Source organism: Lygodium microphyllum, chromosome 11 (genome assembly GCF_053477565.2).
Source record: "Lygodium microphyllum isolate KBCC chromosome 11, Lygodium_microphyllum_v1.1.10, whole genome shotgun sequence".
Classification (NCBI taxonomy): domain Eukaryota; kingdom Viridiplantae; phylum Streptophyta; class Polypodiopsida; order Schizaeales; family Lygodiaceae; genus Lygodium; species Lygodium microphyllum.
In genome coordinates, this window is record NC_141145.1 from 34,184,364 (window position 1) to 34,199,809 (window position 15,446).

Consider the following 15,446-nt stretch of genomic DNA (forward strand, 5'->3'; position numbering starts at 1 on the left):
ATGAGAAACATAAGTCCATGAGAGACATTTATTTAACTTGAGAGAGGTATGCTGCTAAAAGATATATTTGTTTAGCCTATGAGAGGCAAATGCCCATGAGAAGTGCATTTATTTAGCCTATGAGAGATACACGTCTATAAGAAATGTAATAATTAGTCAAGAAATATTATTAGTCAAGTGTCTTTGGAGAATTCTTAAAACTATTTATTTTGGTAAGTAGCATTTGATCATTTATATTTTTGTATTGTAAAAAATAACTTGTTTATTATGATTGTCATATTAACTTATTTATTATTAGACTCAATTGATGTATAGAGATAGATGAAGATATGTCTGCAATGGTGTTGAGTTGAGCATCAACCTATTTTGGATTATTCATATTTATTTATGGATATTATCAAATTTATTCACTTATTAAGACATGACAATGAATGTATTCATATTTTCAACATTACCTACATTGTTTGCTATTGATTCTAAGGTATAACACCTTTGGCATTGGATAACTCAACACATAAAATTATGGTACTTATATAGTACAAAAAACAATTGAGAATCTTACTACAAATAAGTATAATGGTTGTACTATTTTTATGAAGTGAGTTATTTTTTGATACAAAATAATCAAGTTACTCATACATGCATTGAAGAGAACCCTCAATGCATTGAAAAAGATAGTATTCAATGTTGGTATCGTGCACTCTCTTGCTTTTCTCAAGTTCATGCTTTCTTGCTTTCTTGTGAATTTCTTATTGAAAATACTAAAAAAGAGAATCGATAATTATTTGAGAGAGAATTTTGAAAAATCAGATCAAGCTAAAAAAGAGGAATCATATATTGTTACCATTTGAATCAGTACCAAACACACAATGTGACATAAATGTTTAATTCTTAATCAAGGCTAAGCTTGATGGCCAACCTAGTTAGAGGCATATTGTGTTCTATATTTTGGCAAGACTTAAAATGTCATACTATGATAAGAATCTGTCTTTGTTCTTAGTCGATATGATAACCAAGATGAGAAATCTTCAATGAATTTTCCATAGAACCTATGAAACTAATGTATAGCTCATTGGCTCGTTTATGTCTTATGACATCACTTAATACATATGGCACAGTTTTGGAAAATATATTTGTTATCGAACCAATCATGAACAATGTTAATGAAAATATTTCTTGGTAGGAGATACAAAAACCTTTTAACTCAAAGTTTTGGAGGGAACCTTGAATCAAATTTACATGTACTTACTATTTTAATAACTAAGATTTTTACAAAGCTAATAGATTTTTAACCTTGTTTGGTACAGTTTGAGAGGTTTTTTTAGAACTTTTGCCATTTATTTTACATTAAACCTTGAGCTTTTCATGAACATTGATCATGAATCCTTGTCCTGTTACATTGAGGATATAGCAGGCCTCCATTGCCACACTGCTGTTTGTTTTAGCATCAAGAGGAAGGGTATGCTTAGGTTAATGGTTTGCCTTGCTTGTTCAAAGTTTTAAAAATTTACCCCAATTTAACTAGAGTGGATTGGACATATGGCACAATCAATATTTTACATTTTACTTTATCCACAAGGAATGGCCATGACCATTGAGAATGCTCTCTCTCTCTCTCTCTCTCTCTCTCTCTCTCTCTCTCTCAAAATGGGCAATGCGCTGGCACAAGAGACCTTCACGAACACTTGTTTATGTTCATAACCAGAGAACTGGATGAAGCTTCCGGAGCTGAATCAGGCTATCCTTGCTGCCATCAAAAGATAGTTCAGTTATTCTACAATTCTAGGTTCTCAATAATGGCATGTTATGGCTTGTTTGGATTTACCATCATCTCACTGAAAGGACAGAATGCCACTCAGGCTTTAGCTCTATTGAAATCTGGAAGCAGCTCCACTACTGTTCCAAGCAATCGCTTCTGCAAGTCTCTTTCCTGGAGATTTCCGTCCAAATGTAGTTTCAGTTCGTGCAAATGCATGCAGCTAGCCCAAAAAGTCAGAGCTAAGCTCAAAAGCAGAGCCTTTGATCTGATTTAGATCAAAGCCAAGCAAATCGGTGAGATGGTAGGTATGGAACTGCACCAAGAAACATAGAAGCCAGTCCTTTTCTTAAGTACTTACTACCGGGAATACAAAAGCCACCATCAAGACATCCAGAGTAGAGTCGTTAGATGGTATAATGCCACGCCCCAGTTAATCTGTCACACCTTCCTCAATATATACAAAGACCACCACAATTCAATGCATTAAAGATATACATAAACCTGATCGTTCAGTCGAATTTCATTCAACATGTCAATGGCTTTTTCTACCCTGTTTTTCACCAAGCCTGCAGTTGAACGAGATAACTAAATGAAGCTCTGAATCCATATGAGAGATTTCTCTACAACGAACACTAGAGACTATGCTGGGAATGGAAACTTACTGTACATCCTGTCATACTGCAGTGCAAATACAAACACAAAAGGCCGTCAATCTCTTAATATCACATTTGTTGCAAACTATAGTGAAATTTCCTGAACATTCAACTGTTCACTTGCTTCACATGCTTACTTTGCTAATTATGCTGTTGAGCATACATTTAGGCATATACCTTTTCCCGTCCTCCTGAACTTTCTTCAAATGTAGCAGTGTCAATGGGTTTTGCAAAATGTAAGTAAATACGTTCAATGTTAGGAACTGCAAGTAAGCTGCAAAATGTTGCCCATATACACCATCTCAACATTAAAACTGAACACGTGATAAGCTAAAAAGATTATCATCATCTTTCAACTTCTTCAATAACCAAAGACTACCTGGGTATATTTGTTCCAGGAAAGGCAGTCACTGGATAAACGGTATCCAAGCTTATATCTAGCCAACTGTACAGTTTCTGAACTACTGGTGCAAATGGAGATTGCATTATGTCATCTCCATCAAAAAGGATTTTATAACTGCAAATAGCACCATCAACACATAAGGAGCATGACAAGTTTCATTAAGCACAATTCAAAAGGCACCAGGATTTCATAAAAGCATAATAAATTTCATAAGCACAGTTCAAAAGACAGACACAGTTGGGTCAATGCTGACGTTTAACAGAAGTACTGTAAAAATAGAAATTAAAACCAGCTAGTTGGATGCTGACATTAACAACTGTAAGTATCCAAGACATACGCATCATCACCACCCAAAGTTGCAAAGGGAACAATAATGGCCTGGAACCGACTTGCCATCCGAACAAAGTCTGCTGTGGACTTCCACATAAGCTTGTATTCTTCTCCCTATGATGGGACAGACTGCATCAAAATCACAAATCCATAATAGTACACCAGAAACCTTGCAGAAACCACTACCCACTTGCCTTTCTCTTGCATACTTCTCTGACTCCCCCAGGAAACAGGAGAACATGCTCCCCCTCCTGCATTTGTGAAAGCAAACATACCCATTGAATGCCAGTATCACTACATCAAATATGCCCCATTAAAGCAAAAAGTAAAACGTTTGCAACACTAAGTGCCCAACTCGTTTTGAAGTTTGAACAGATAAATTTGGTCCTCCTGTAATAAGGAAGAACACATAAGTCTGCTGACCATATTGAAACCTAGGAAAAATAGGGCATACAAGACTGGAGAATCCACAGATTATGAACCAGTATAAAAGACCTATCAAGATAAAATGGATGAAAAGCAACTAAGGCAGTGCAATGCTTGGTAGCACCATTACTCATAGTGTTAATTGCTCCAAGTGTCCATGAACCTTGCTCTCTTGGCACTTCTGTAGTGCACGACCATTCTTTCCCAAAGAAGCAATACAAAGACATCTGACAATATTGACTATGAACTACCAAGAAAGAGCTACAAGAATGGCTCAATACAATAGCATGAGCCAGTAATAGATTATAAATATCTGTTATAGACCTCCAACATGGGTGTTTCTAACAGATAGACCAGTAAAAGATTGTACATCATGTCCTATGTGTTAGAAACATGGGTGTTTACACCTCCGTTTGTGAACCTCGCATACAAAACTAGTGAAGCTCCTGTAGTAAATTAATTCATATTGTTAAGATCGCGCTCAGCACCGTCACGTCATTTGGCTCTACCCCCCCACTCCGTCTGATCGCGCCCGCCCCCCAGTCTGGATCACGCCCTTCGCCTCCGCCTGATTGCGCCTGCCCCCCAGTGGGGATCACGCCTCTCGCTCCGCCTGTTCGCACCCCCCCCCCCCCCCCCCCAAAATCATGGGCTGTTTTCTTCCCCCCCGTTTCCGCCCTGCCTGACCGTTTTGCCCCTCGCTTGGACATCTGTCCCCCACCTCTGGCCGCCCACACGACTGTCCATTTCGCCCCGCTTGGCGCTTCCCCCTGCCTGTCCACCCAGGCGTGACTGCCCCCCCCCCGCCATTGATCCCCCCCACCCCCCAGTTGCTCCCTCTATCTACAGCAACTCCCCCCCCTCAGATAGCACCGCGACGTGATTGGTAGTTCTCTCAGAAGGGATGCACAATGGAAACCTCCAGTTAGATGCCGCTGCACTCTATGAGTGCCCCCCAGTCAAACACCTTGCATGTAGTCCTCTCTAAGGAGCAGCTCTTAGCCATCCGAGCTAAGGAGCTGGAGCTAATGGAAACAGCGATTTATGGTCAGGTAGTAGGACATTCCCCAACCAGGGCCTAGCTTCGAAACTGGCTTCACTCCACACTGCGCATCGACACAGTGCACATCGTGGAGGCGGTCCTATTGGGCCAAGGGATCTTCATGGTCCAGCTCAGCTCGGCTGACGCAACTCGCGAGTTACCCTCGCCAGTGCACCATATGCTTCCATGAAGGGGGTCATATACATGGTCCCTTGGTATAGTGGCTTTACTGTGGAGGCGTTTGCACTCCACAACAAGTTTCTTCGGCACCCAGTCACCCTTCTTTTCCCCGGCCTGGCGATTGAGTGTCACCAATTGGTGGAAGACTTTGGACGACTCTTCGGCACTATCTTTCGCGGATGCAGTGACAGCAGCAGGAGTCCCAAAGGTACGGGTGGCAGTGAAAGAGGTCAAGAATATCCCACAGTTCCTAGAGATTGAGGCAGGCGGGCATTCCTTTAGGAAGTAGGTCATTGTGACTGGGCAATCAGGACAGTGCCTACGCTGCCACGATTTTGGGCATCAAGCAGTAGTTTGTATGCGTTTCGGAGCCAAGGCGGCTCCGCTGACAGGCCCGCAAGTGGACGCCAACGGTTTTACTCGGGTCAAGAGACGAAAGAGAGGGAGACGGCAAGGGGGACGCAGCCAGCTCATCAGACACAGCCTCGTCAGCAGGGTGCAGGCGGGCGAGTGACGCCCCCTCAACACAGCACTCCATAGGCCCCCCTTGTCCGTCCCACTCGACAGGACCACAGCCCCCCCACATCCTCCACCCATCCACAAACTGCCTCGCCTAAGTTCCCACAGTCCCCTCACCCACCCCACCCCACCCCACATCCCATGCCCCCCCCCCCCCCCCCCAAATTGACCTTGGCCCACACCCCCCCCCCACACCCACCATGCATCTCGGTCCATCCCACCATCCCTCGATCTTCTTCCCCCCCACCAACCCCCCTAATCCGCACCCGGTTCAAGTGACCCAGCCAAACCCGCCCCCCCCCCCCCCCCCCACAGGAGGTGATGAGCCACACACACCTACCTCCTCCACGCACCAGTAGTCTTCCCCCTCCCACACAACCACCAGCTCATCCGCCCCTGCCACCCGCCACACCTTCCCGAGACAGGCACAACTATTGCCACAGGAGTTCTTCCATAGTGGCCCATGGTCCTACATGAGAGTTGCAGAGCGCGGAGAGTTCCCACTACCTCTAGAGGTGGGAATCTTCGTGGTTCGTAAGTCAAGGAGAGGCAAGATCCATCTACTAGCACCACCGGATGGACCAAACTATGCCTTTTTTCTTCAGTCCTCTCACTCAGGGGAGTGGACGACTACACAGATTAAGGAGGAGTTGAAGAGTCAGGTGGCGGATCACATCTCCCAGTGGATGGGAGATGAAGGATTAGCACTCTTTGCACAACAGTGGCCTGGTTGCATGATGGACATTAACTCGTGGGTTGGTGCCGAGGTCCCACACTTGAGCATTATCTTTCAAGCCCCCCCATAGTGGAGAGCTCCGAGGGACGTGATCGAGTGGCCCCCGGCACAGGCGGCCCATTTCTACCAGTGTACAGAGTCGCGATTCTCAGCATAGTTGATAGATGCACTAATAGCACCACCTGGAGCATCTATCACCCCTATGGTCCGGCTAAGGGCCACCATGGGGGACTTGAGTTCACCGTCCAGACCAGCAGCAAAGCGCACTTGCATGCCTCAGTCTCTTCTCCTGATCAGCAACATCCACACCTTGCATCCTGGAATGTGAATAGTCTCCACTACAGTGGGGCACGTGGTTCTAGGAAGTTGATTGTTCGGCAAGAGCTGCACCCTGCCCTTGCCAGACGGATCAATATCTTGCTTCTGCAGGAGCATAAGCTCACCCCCACCTAAGCCTAGCGGGTTAGGAAGGTACTTCCGAGCAGCTCGCACACTTACTAAAGGAATGCCCGCCTGCCTCAATCTCTAGGAACTGTTCACCCCCACCTAAGCCTAGCGGGCCAATAGAGCAGCAACGCAGAAGGGGGACACGATGTGCAAGGAGTTCTTCCAGGTGCACCAACCCTGCACCGCAAGAGAGCAGATACGCAACCTTCGGAATCAGTATGGGAGAACCTGTTCTAGCCCAGAAGAGGTGATGGAGATTGCCACCGACTATTACACGCGCCTTTTCCAGCAGGAAACAGCTTCAACTAGAGAACAAAGATGTAGACAGTAGGTATGGGATCACATCCCGTCCCTCATCACAGAGGAGATGGGACGCTCCCTCCTAGCCCCCTTCACAGAGAAGGAACTAGAGGAGGCTTTCCATACACAGGATGGGCAGAAATGCCCGGGGGAGGATAGCCTCTCTAAGGCCTTCTTCACTACCTACTAGGAAGTGGTGAAGGACCCCCTACTGAGGACCTTCCAGGAGATTTTTACTTCAGGACAGATGCCAAGGAGTCTCTCGGCAGCCTCATCAGTCTTCTCCCCAAAGGGGGAGACCGGTTGGAGCTCTCCCAGTGGAGACCCATCACCTTATTGTCAGTGACCTATAAGGCACTGGCAAAGATGATTGGTAGGCGACTACGCCCCGTGCTTCCAAATATTATCCATGACACACATACAAGCTTTATCCAGGATAGGAGCATCCTAGACAATGTATTTACCTTCTTTGAGGCGACAAGTGGGCTCAGCACAGTGGGCAGAGACTGGCCGTACTACTCTTGGATTTCGAGAAAGCTTATGACAGGGTGGACTGGGATTTCCTAGAGGACACCATGGTGAGGTTGGGATTCCCCCAGGCTTGGATTCGTGAGGTCTCCGCCCTGTACAGATCGGCCACATCCAGGGTTCTCATTGCGGAAGATGAGGGGAGAAGTTTCGGCAGGAGAGATCGGTTCGACAAGGCTGCCCCCTGGCCCCATACCTGTTTCTACTCTTCGCAGAGGCGATGTCTCACTTTCTCAGGTCACGTGTGAGTGGATTACGCGGCCTCCGACTTCCAGTGAGAGAGGAGACTGAGTTGCTAGACTCAAAGTACGCAGATGATACAGCCCTCTACATAGAGGACGATAATGTTTCTACTCTTCGCAGAGGCAATGTCTCACTTTCTCAGATTACGTGTGAGTGGATTACGCAGCCTCCGACTTCCAGTGAGAGAGGAGACTGAGTTGCTACACTCAAGAGTACGCAAATGATACAGCCCTCTACATAGAGGACGATGAGTTGATGCTGGAGAGAGTGAGGCTGGCTCTTGACGTGTTCTGCCCTGCAGTGGGAGCGAAAATCAATTGGTGAAAGTCAGTTGGTTTCCTCACAGACCCGGACTCCAGCACGGAGTAGGGCGTCCACCTGGGATTTAGATGGGTGAGCAAAGGGCAGACCGTCTGGTACCTAGGGTTCCAGGTGGGACTCGACATCACTCCTGCCCAACAGTTTCTTCCTATCCTTGATTCTATTTAGAGGAAACTGACCTACTGGAGCACAATTCGACTCTCACTAGCCGGACGAGCCCTAGTGGTTAACCAAGTCCTCCTAGCAACGGCCTGGTACATCGCCTCGTGTTAGTGCTTTTCCTCATCGTGCATAGTGCAGCTTCGCCGCCTAGTTTGGAATTTCCTTCCTTTGGTCGGGGTCTGATGGTTCCAGGGATTCCAAGGCCAAGGTGGCGTAGGCGACCATCATACGACATAGGTTAGAGGGAGAGCTTAGGATCATAGACCCAGAGTATCAGAGTATGGCCCTCTTGGGCAAGCTAGTTGTCCGCAGTCTCACACCAAGCGGGCAGACCTGGAAGGTCTTATTGCAGGAGGGCCTTCAAGACTGTAGACCGTGGCTTGGCGGAGAGTAGAGACCGTCCCTGAGATGGATCTTCATGTTTGCCCAGATCACCTTTCCTTCGCAACTTACTCCGCATGTGGTAGGGCCTCCAAAAGACCCTAATCCAGAGCCCCCCAGGCTGCCAGTAGGAAATAGACTGTCAACCGTTGATCTGTAACCCCCAGGTCAAAGATCGAGAAGGGGCACAAATAGGTGAACGCCCCCACATCCAGTGGACTGGGTGGGAGACCGGCCCGGCTCATACCATCAAGACATGATGGGAGGTGTACAGGATGGCGGACGAGGAGGTGTTGCAGCGAGTATTAGGCTGCCAGAGAAGAGTGGAGTTGAGGAGAAGGGAGATAGACACAGCAATATCTCCGGAGTGGCTTGCTCCCCCAATACGAGAGCCAATAGAGCCCGGGGAGATATGGGCAACTAGGTTTTCACCAGCAAGCATCCTCCTTCAGGTAGCAGGTAGAGTGGGTGGCACCCCACAAGGGACTTTCTTCATCGTTCAGGAGGGGGGACGTCTGGCCCTTGACAGATAGCAGCAGGATGAGGGGATTGCCACCCTTTTGGTGGAGGAGGATTCGGATAGCCGACCTTCAGGGGAAGACATGGCAACTGGATCCCTATGGTTTTTGGAAGGAGCTCAGGAATGGCGCCTTTGGAACTGGGAGGACAGACCACTTGATGAGCTGGAGTGGGATCCAGGAGAGTGGCTATGGCCGGCCTCTGCGGTCGCCAAGAAGCCACCCAGATTCCTAGAGTACACTGCCAGGATTGGCAGACATGTACTGATGCAGGAGGATATGGACTCGGCGCCGTCACGTTGCAGGCATTGAGCAGAGCACAACATCACGGAGCCCTTCCGACGAACCTTCTAACGCCGCCTATGGAATAATTGGAGGCCGAGGAGGGTGTCGTACTTCTTATGGTGAAAGGTAAGAAGGATCAAAGCTTACACGCGAGAGATATGGCGTGAGAGCAAGAGCAAGAAAGAGAGAGACAAGAAATGGGAACTCCAACAACCACAATGTGTGGCCGGGCCTTCCTTTATTCAAATTGTCACTAAAAGAATAAAGAATAAGTGACTGTGACGGACGCCCGCTACTTGCAATGTGCAGTGGCAGGTACTGTTAGTGTAGTAATACACGGGCGGTTAGGCAGAGGCACCTTTACCCCCAACAACCTCCCACTTTAAGGCGAATCTGGCCCAGTGAGAGAGAGAAAAAAAAGAAAAGACAATACAACATGTACACATGTACAACAGGATGAGAAAAAAGACGTCATCTCATCCAATGCCCATCAATCTCCTGAGGAAGGCAAAGTTCTCAGTAGTGAAACTCTTCGCGAGCAAGTCTGCAAGATTCTGCTCAATCGGAATCTTCACAAGGTCAACAGACCTGTCCTCAACGACCTTGCGAATGAAGTGATACCTCACCTCAATATGTTTCGTCTTCGCATGGAAGACTGGATTCTTGGCTAACTGAATGGCACTCATAGAATCCGAATGCAGTATAGGCATAGCATCTGTGATACCAAGGTCTGCAATCAAACGGCCTAACCAGATAGCCTCCTTGCAAGCCTCTGTGGCTACAATATACTCGGCCTCTATAGTAGAAAGAGCCGTACACTTCTGCGCCCTGGACATCCAAGAGATAGCCCCTCCAGCATAAGTGAACACATAGCCAAAAGTGGACTTTCTACTATCTGCATATCCTGCATAATCAGAGTCAGTGTACCCCACGACTCCTGTATCCTAGCTGCCATAACAAAGACACATATCTGCTGTGCCCTTCAGGTACCTCATGATACCCTTCACGGCATCCCAATGTTTCTTGCCAGGTGTATCCATATAACGTGCCACAACCCCAACTGAACGGGTGGCTATCATGGCATACATAAGACTACCCACGGCTGATACATAGGGAATCTTGGCCATCTCGGCCCTCTACTCATCTATCTACGGACAATCGGCCTGTGAAACCTTCACATGAGAAGGTAATGGACAGCCAATAGGCTTAATATCCAGCATGCGGAAGCACTCAAGGACTTTATGAATGTACTCCCTCTATGACAGATAGAGTAGTCCCTGAGATCTATCGCGCGTAATGCGCATACCAAGTATATGAGAGGCATGTCCCAGATTTTTCATCTCAAAGCTCTTCTTGAGCTGAGCCTTAAGAGCATCAAGCTCCTCATGAGCTATCCCTGCTAAAAGCATGTCATCCACATAGAGTACCAAAATCGGTCAAAAACCGTCACGGGCTTTCTTTGTGTATAAGCACGGATCCATAGCACTGCAGCTCTAGCCCTGTGACTGTATGAATGCATCAAACTTATGGTACCATTCCCTAGGTGCCTGCTTTAAGCCATATAGACTCTTCTTTAGCTTGCACACTAGGTGTTCCTTGCCAAGGTCTGCAAAGCCCTTAGGCTGCTCCATGTAAATCTCATCATGCAAGTCTCCATGTAGAAAAACCGTCTTGGCATCCATCTGGTACAAGTCTAGGTCAAGCTGTGCAACCAAGGCCAAGACTAAGCATAGGATAGTTATCTTAACCACAGGAGAAAAGACTTCATCAAAATCAACACCATGCTCCTGTTTAAAACCCTTAGCAACCAATCGAGCCTTGTATGCCGGCTTGGGGTATCTAGGGGTACTTTTCAGCTTGTACACCCACTTGTATGGCAAAGCTTTCTTACCTTGAGGCAAGGAAACCAAATCCCAAATCTGATTTTTATGCAATGAGTCAAGCTCAGACTCCATAGCCCTCTCCCAAGAGTAACAACCACCTCGGCGCATAGCCTCATCGTAAGTGAAAGGCTCTCCTGCATCTATAACCAGTACATAATCCATAGAGGGCGCAAAACGGTCAGGAGGTCGTCTATCTCTAGTAGAACGCCTCAATCCAAGCTCTGCTACCTGACCGACATCCTGTCTAACATCAGCATGTCTAACATCTGGGTCATGAGCATCAGGTGATACTGCACGCTGTCTAGCTGGCCGTGGAGTGGATTGAACGGAAGCAAGTGGCTCCTCCTGAAAGATAACTCTGCGTACCTCAACCACTTTCTCAAGCTACATATGTATTTTGTTCTCATAAAAGATGACATCATGGCTGCGGATTACTTTCCGCGCTTGCGGATTCCATAGACAGTAGCCCATCTCTTTTGCATCTCCATAGCCAATGAAAATGCATTTGACACTTTTAGGATCTAGCTTATAGCGTTTGTCGTTGGACACATGGCAGAATGCCTCAAAGCCAAAGATACGCAAATGATCATAAGAGGGGGTTTTTGCCTGCCCATACCTCCTTTGCAACCTGAAAGTCAATGCCACTGCTAGGCGACCTGTTAATAAGATGCACTGCAGTAGTAACTGCGTCAACCTAAAAGTGATGTGATAAGCCAGTCTGGCTAAGCATGCTACAGACCCTTTCCTGAATGGTCCTATTCATGTGTTCAGCCATACCATTTTGGGGTGGGTTGTAAGGGGCGGTCAACTGACGCTTAATACCCGCTCATCACAAAACTGCTCAAAAGCACGTGAGACATACTCACCCCCATTATCTGATCTTAGGCATTTTAGCCTTTAGCCAACGCTGAAATGTGTCTAAGACATCGGATTTTCTCTTTATGGGATAAGCCCAAACCTTACGTGAGTAATCATCTATGAAAGTAACAAAGTACTTTGCCCCACCAAGTGACTGACAGGGCATGGACCCACATACATCTGAGTGCACAAGAGCCAAGGGCTCACCCATGTGTTTCTTACCAGACTTTTTATGCGTATTTCTAGTCTTCCTACCATACAAATAATGATCACAAGAATCAAAATGCAAAGAATCAAAAGGCGGAAGATACTGCAAAGCACGGAGCATTTTCATTCCTTTAAGAGACATATGCCCCAAACGAGCATGCCAAAGGGATACATAGGGAATAGAACCCACAGACAAAACATGATCCAATGTAGCTCCTGATACAAGTAAGAGATAGAGGCTGCCAGACTTGACACCTCTTGCAAGTACAAGCCTGTCACGAGTAATCTTCTATGCAGAGTCTCCAAAAGAGACAAAATACCGTGCATCATTAAGCTGTCCAGCTAACATAAGGTTGTGAGTCAACACAGATACATGACGTACATCATGCAAAACAAAAGAGCTGCCAGAAGAAAACTGCAGCCTAACATCTCCAATGCCCATAATATCAAGAGACCTGTCATCACCAAGACACACAGAACCAGACATGGTATGATAGGTATGAAACCAATCTCTACAGGGTGTCACATGAAAGGACACACCCGAATCCAAGAGCCAGCACTGCACATGTATAGAATGTATCTCAGAAGTCTGTAAGGCATCACATGAAGAAGCTGCAAGTATGTAATCATCATCTGAATCAGTGGCCTGCATGACATTAACCTCTTCTATCTTCACACTGGACTTTGCAGGTACAATACTGCGCTCAGAAGACTTTTCCTGCACTTTTTATTTTCTCTTTTCCTTGCGTTATCATCGCGCATTTTATGGCACTGTAGCCTAATATATCCTGCTTTCCCACAATAATGACAGGTATGATTAGACTTCCGTCCACGGGACTTACTGCGACCACGTGACTTGGACCTGGACTTTTAAGAGTCCCTGCCCTTATGATCATTATCATGCCTGCCACGTCTGTCACCTCTAACGGTCAATGCATGTGAAGAGCGGGAAGCATCATTGTTTCTCCTGTTGATTTCCTCAGTCAATAAAGCACTCTCAACATCTTTGATTTTCAGCCCATCAAGCTTGTTCGTGCATATGGCAGTACGGAAGGCCCATGATTCAGGCAAGGTGCCAAGCAGAAACAACGGGTGCAAGTTGTCTTTAAACTCAATACCCTGTGACAACAGACTCTTCATGATAGCATGAAACTAACTGAAATGAGATAAAAGAGAGGTCTCCTCCTTCATACGAAGGTCCATTAACTGCTTCAGCCAATACATCTGTGACGCAGGACTTTGCTGCACATAGAGCTCCTGAATCTTCTCCCATAAATCCCATGCACTCTGATTCTCATCTTCAACAACATTATGATAGATCTCTTTTGAGAGTGACAAAATAATGGTAGACTTACATAGCTCATCAACTTCCATCCAAACATCATTATCCATATCCTCAGGTTTGACACCTTTGAAAAGCAAGGATTTAATCTGCAACTTCTACACCAAAACCTGCTATATTTGGGACTTCCAATACCCATAGTTGGTACCATCCAACTTAGCAATGTTAAAGAGAGCTGTGTCTTTCAAATGACCAACCATACTGTCCCAAATCAAAGCAAAAATGTAAAATTGCAGATTGTTATAATTAGCAGAAAATGCACTAAAACCATTGCTAAAACGGGCTAAAAGGGTGGATTTCACCAAGAGAAACACCTGTCCACCAAGTATGACCAAGATAACATCAAATAGTAAGCATTACCCTCATAGAAGTGCTCAAAATTTACAGATTTCATCTTGCTGTAATAAATGACAGATTTCAGTAAATGAGAGCTAACTGTGCCAAAAGCGGATCCCAAGTCAATCATATACTGCCAAGACCATAACCAGCATCATGCGGGCATAACATAGGTATATGACAATCGATAAGCATGAATCCAACACCCAAACATGTCATGAAATATCTGCCAATGAGTAGGCACACCCCCCAGTCAACGGAGCAAAATGTTCATGCCATTGCCAAGACTTGATACAAGTAGGTGTCAGCTCACAAAGAGAGGGACTCAAGTCGGAGAGTCAGCTCATAAGCATCGAAAATGAACCAAGACATATGAACCATGCATCATCCCAAAGGTAAGAGATCCCAAATAGTCTCAAAAGCTCAAATAGCATAAGATCCGTCCACTCAATGTCGATAACGCATCCAAAGACGCTCCCACTGGCACAAAAGCCGTAAATATCAAGGAACAAAGCTCGAACAAAGCATGTACAAGCACCAATGACAAGTGTCCAAGATCAAGCATCAATGAGATATCCCCGACATGGAGCGGTGTGACATCCATATGTAGCATCCATAGACATCAAGTATATCCCAAAATAAACTCTGGCAAGCCAATAAATCTCCAAAATATGCTTCAAACAATCGAATGTCAAGCCCAAGTAAAGCTCCAATAGCATCCAAGCTCAAACAATGTAACTGACATAGGTAGGTGATATGAGCATAAGTGCATGTTCAAAGTGGTCAAGCATAGACGATAAGTGCCAAGATACATCCAAGATAAATATCCAAATGCTATGGAAAGCGGAGCTCAACCTCAACCAATGATTAAGAAGCAATGTCGAACTCTTTTCCAATCCCCGATGGTCAATACATCAATGTACATCTTCAAGACATGACCCGAATAGCATAGGCATAAGCATACATGAGTAGAATAGCTTCAACCCGATTGTTTACAGTAGACATTCACTGCTCCAAACTGAGTATTTCATGCCTCAAATCGGTACCAAAATGCTATGGAAAGCGGAGCTCAAGCTCAACCAATGATTAAGAAGCAATGTCGAACTCTTTTCCAATCCCTAATGGTCAATACATCAATGTACATCTCCAAGACATGACCCGAATAGCATAGGCATAAGCATACATGACTAGAATAGCTTCAGCTCAACTGTTTATAGTAGACATTCACTACTCCAGATTGAGTATTTCAGGCCTCAAATCAGTACCAAAATAATGGCAATCCATTAACATAGCATCTCCATACATGTAGACATCATCCGGGCATCAATATGCATCAAGTGATCAATCCCGGTACGCATAGACTTTAAGAGATAAGTGCTGCCCTGTTTTGGCCTGTCTATGGACTGGTTATACAGTCCCAAATCTGAGGTAAATCAACTCAAGGTCAGCTCAAGCTCAATGCCAATGCCCGAGAGCTCAAACAAGGGTCAAGACAAGTGAAAATGACTTGTGAAGCTGCCTTAAAGTGCCAGGGAGGAAGGGGGGGCTGCTGAAGAAAATCACGAACAGTTGGGACAGATGGCGCAG

General features: G+C 45.9%; 1 protein-coding gene across 7 annotated transcripts in view; it reads right to left on the bottom strand.

Annotated features, from left to right (window-relative positions):
- Window positions 1-1,582: 1,582 nt before the first annotated feature.
- Window positions 1,583-15,446, bottom strand: part of LOC148028691 (phytyl ester synthase 1, chloroplastic-like) — an 89,777-nt gene continuing 75,913 nt past the window's right edge. For 2 of the 7 annotated variants that reach the window (XR_015692315.1, XR_015692311.1), the window contains 8 exons: window positions 3,340-3,396; window positions 3,153-3,259; window positions 2,792-2,929; window positions 2,590-2,686; window positions 2,422-2,437; window positions 2,261-2,325; window positions 1,826-2,072; window positions 1,583-1,747 (listed from right to left, as the gene is read on the bottom strand). Coding sequence is in view for 2 of the 7 variants with exons in the window: in XM_087687481.1 (XP_087543607.1) it covers window positions 1,856-1,930; window positions 2,261-2,325; window positions 2,422-2,437; window positions 2,590-2,686; window positions 2,792-2,929; window positions 3,153-3,259; window positions 3,340-3,396 (555 nt within the window). In the remaining 5 variants the exon portion in view is untranslated. Of the gene's footprint in view, window positions 1,748-1,825; window positions 2,326-2,421; window positions 2,438-2,549; window positions 2,687-2,791; window positions 2,930-3,123; window positions 3,260-3,339; window positions 3,397-15,446 lie in introns of those variants that run through there. The other 5 variants (XM_087687481.1, XR_015692312.1, XR_015692313.1 and 2 more) reach the window with 5 other exon arrangements.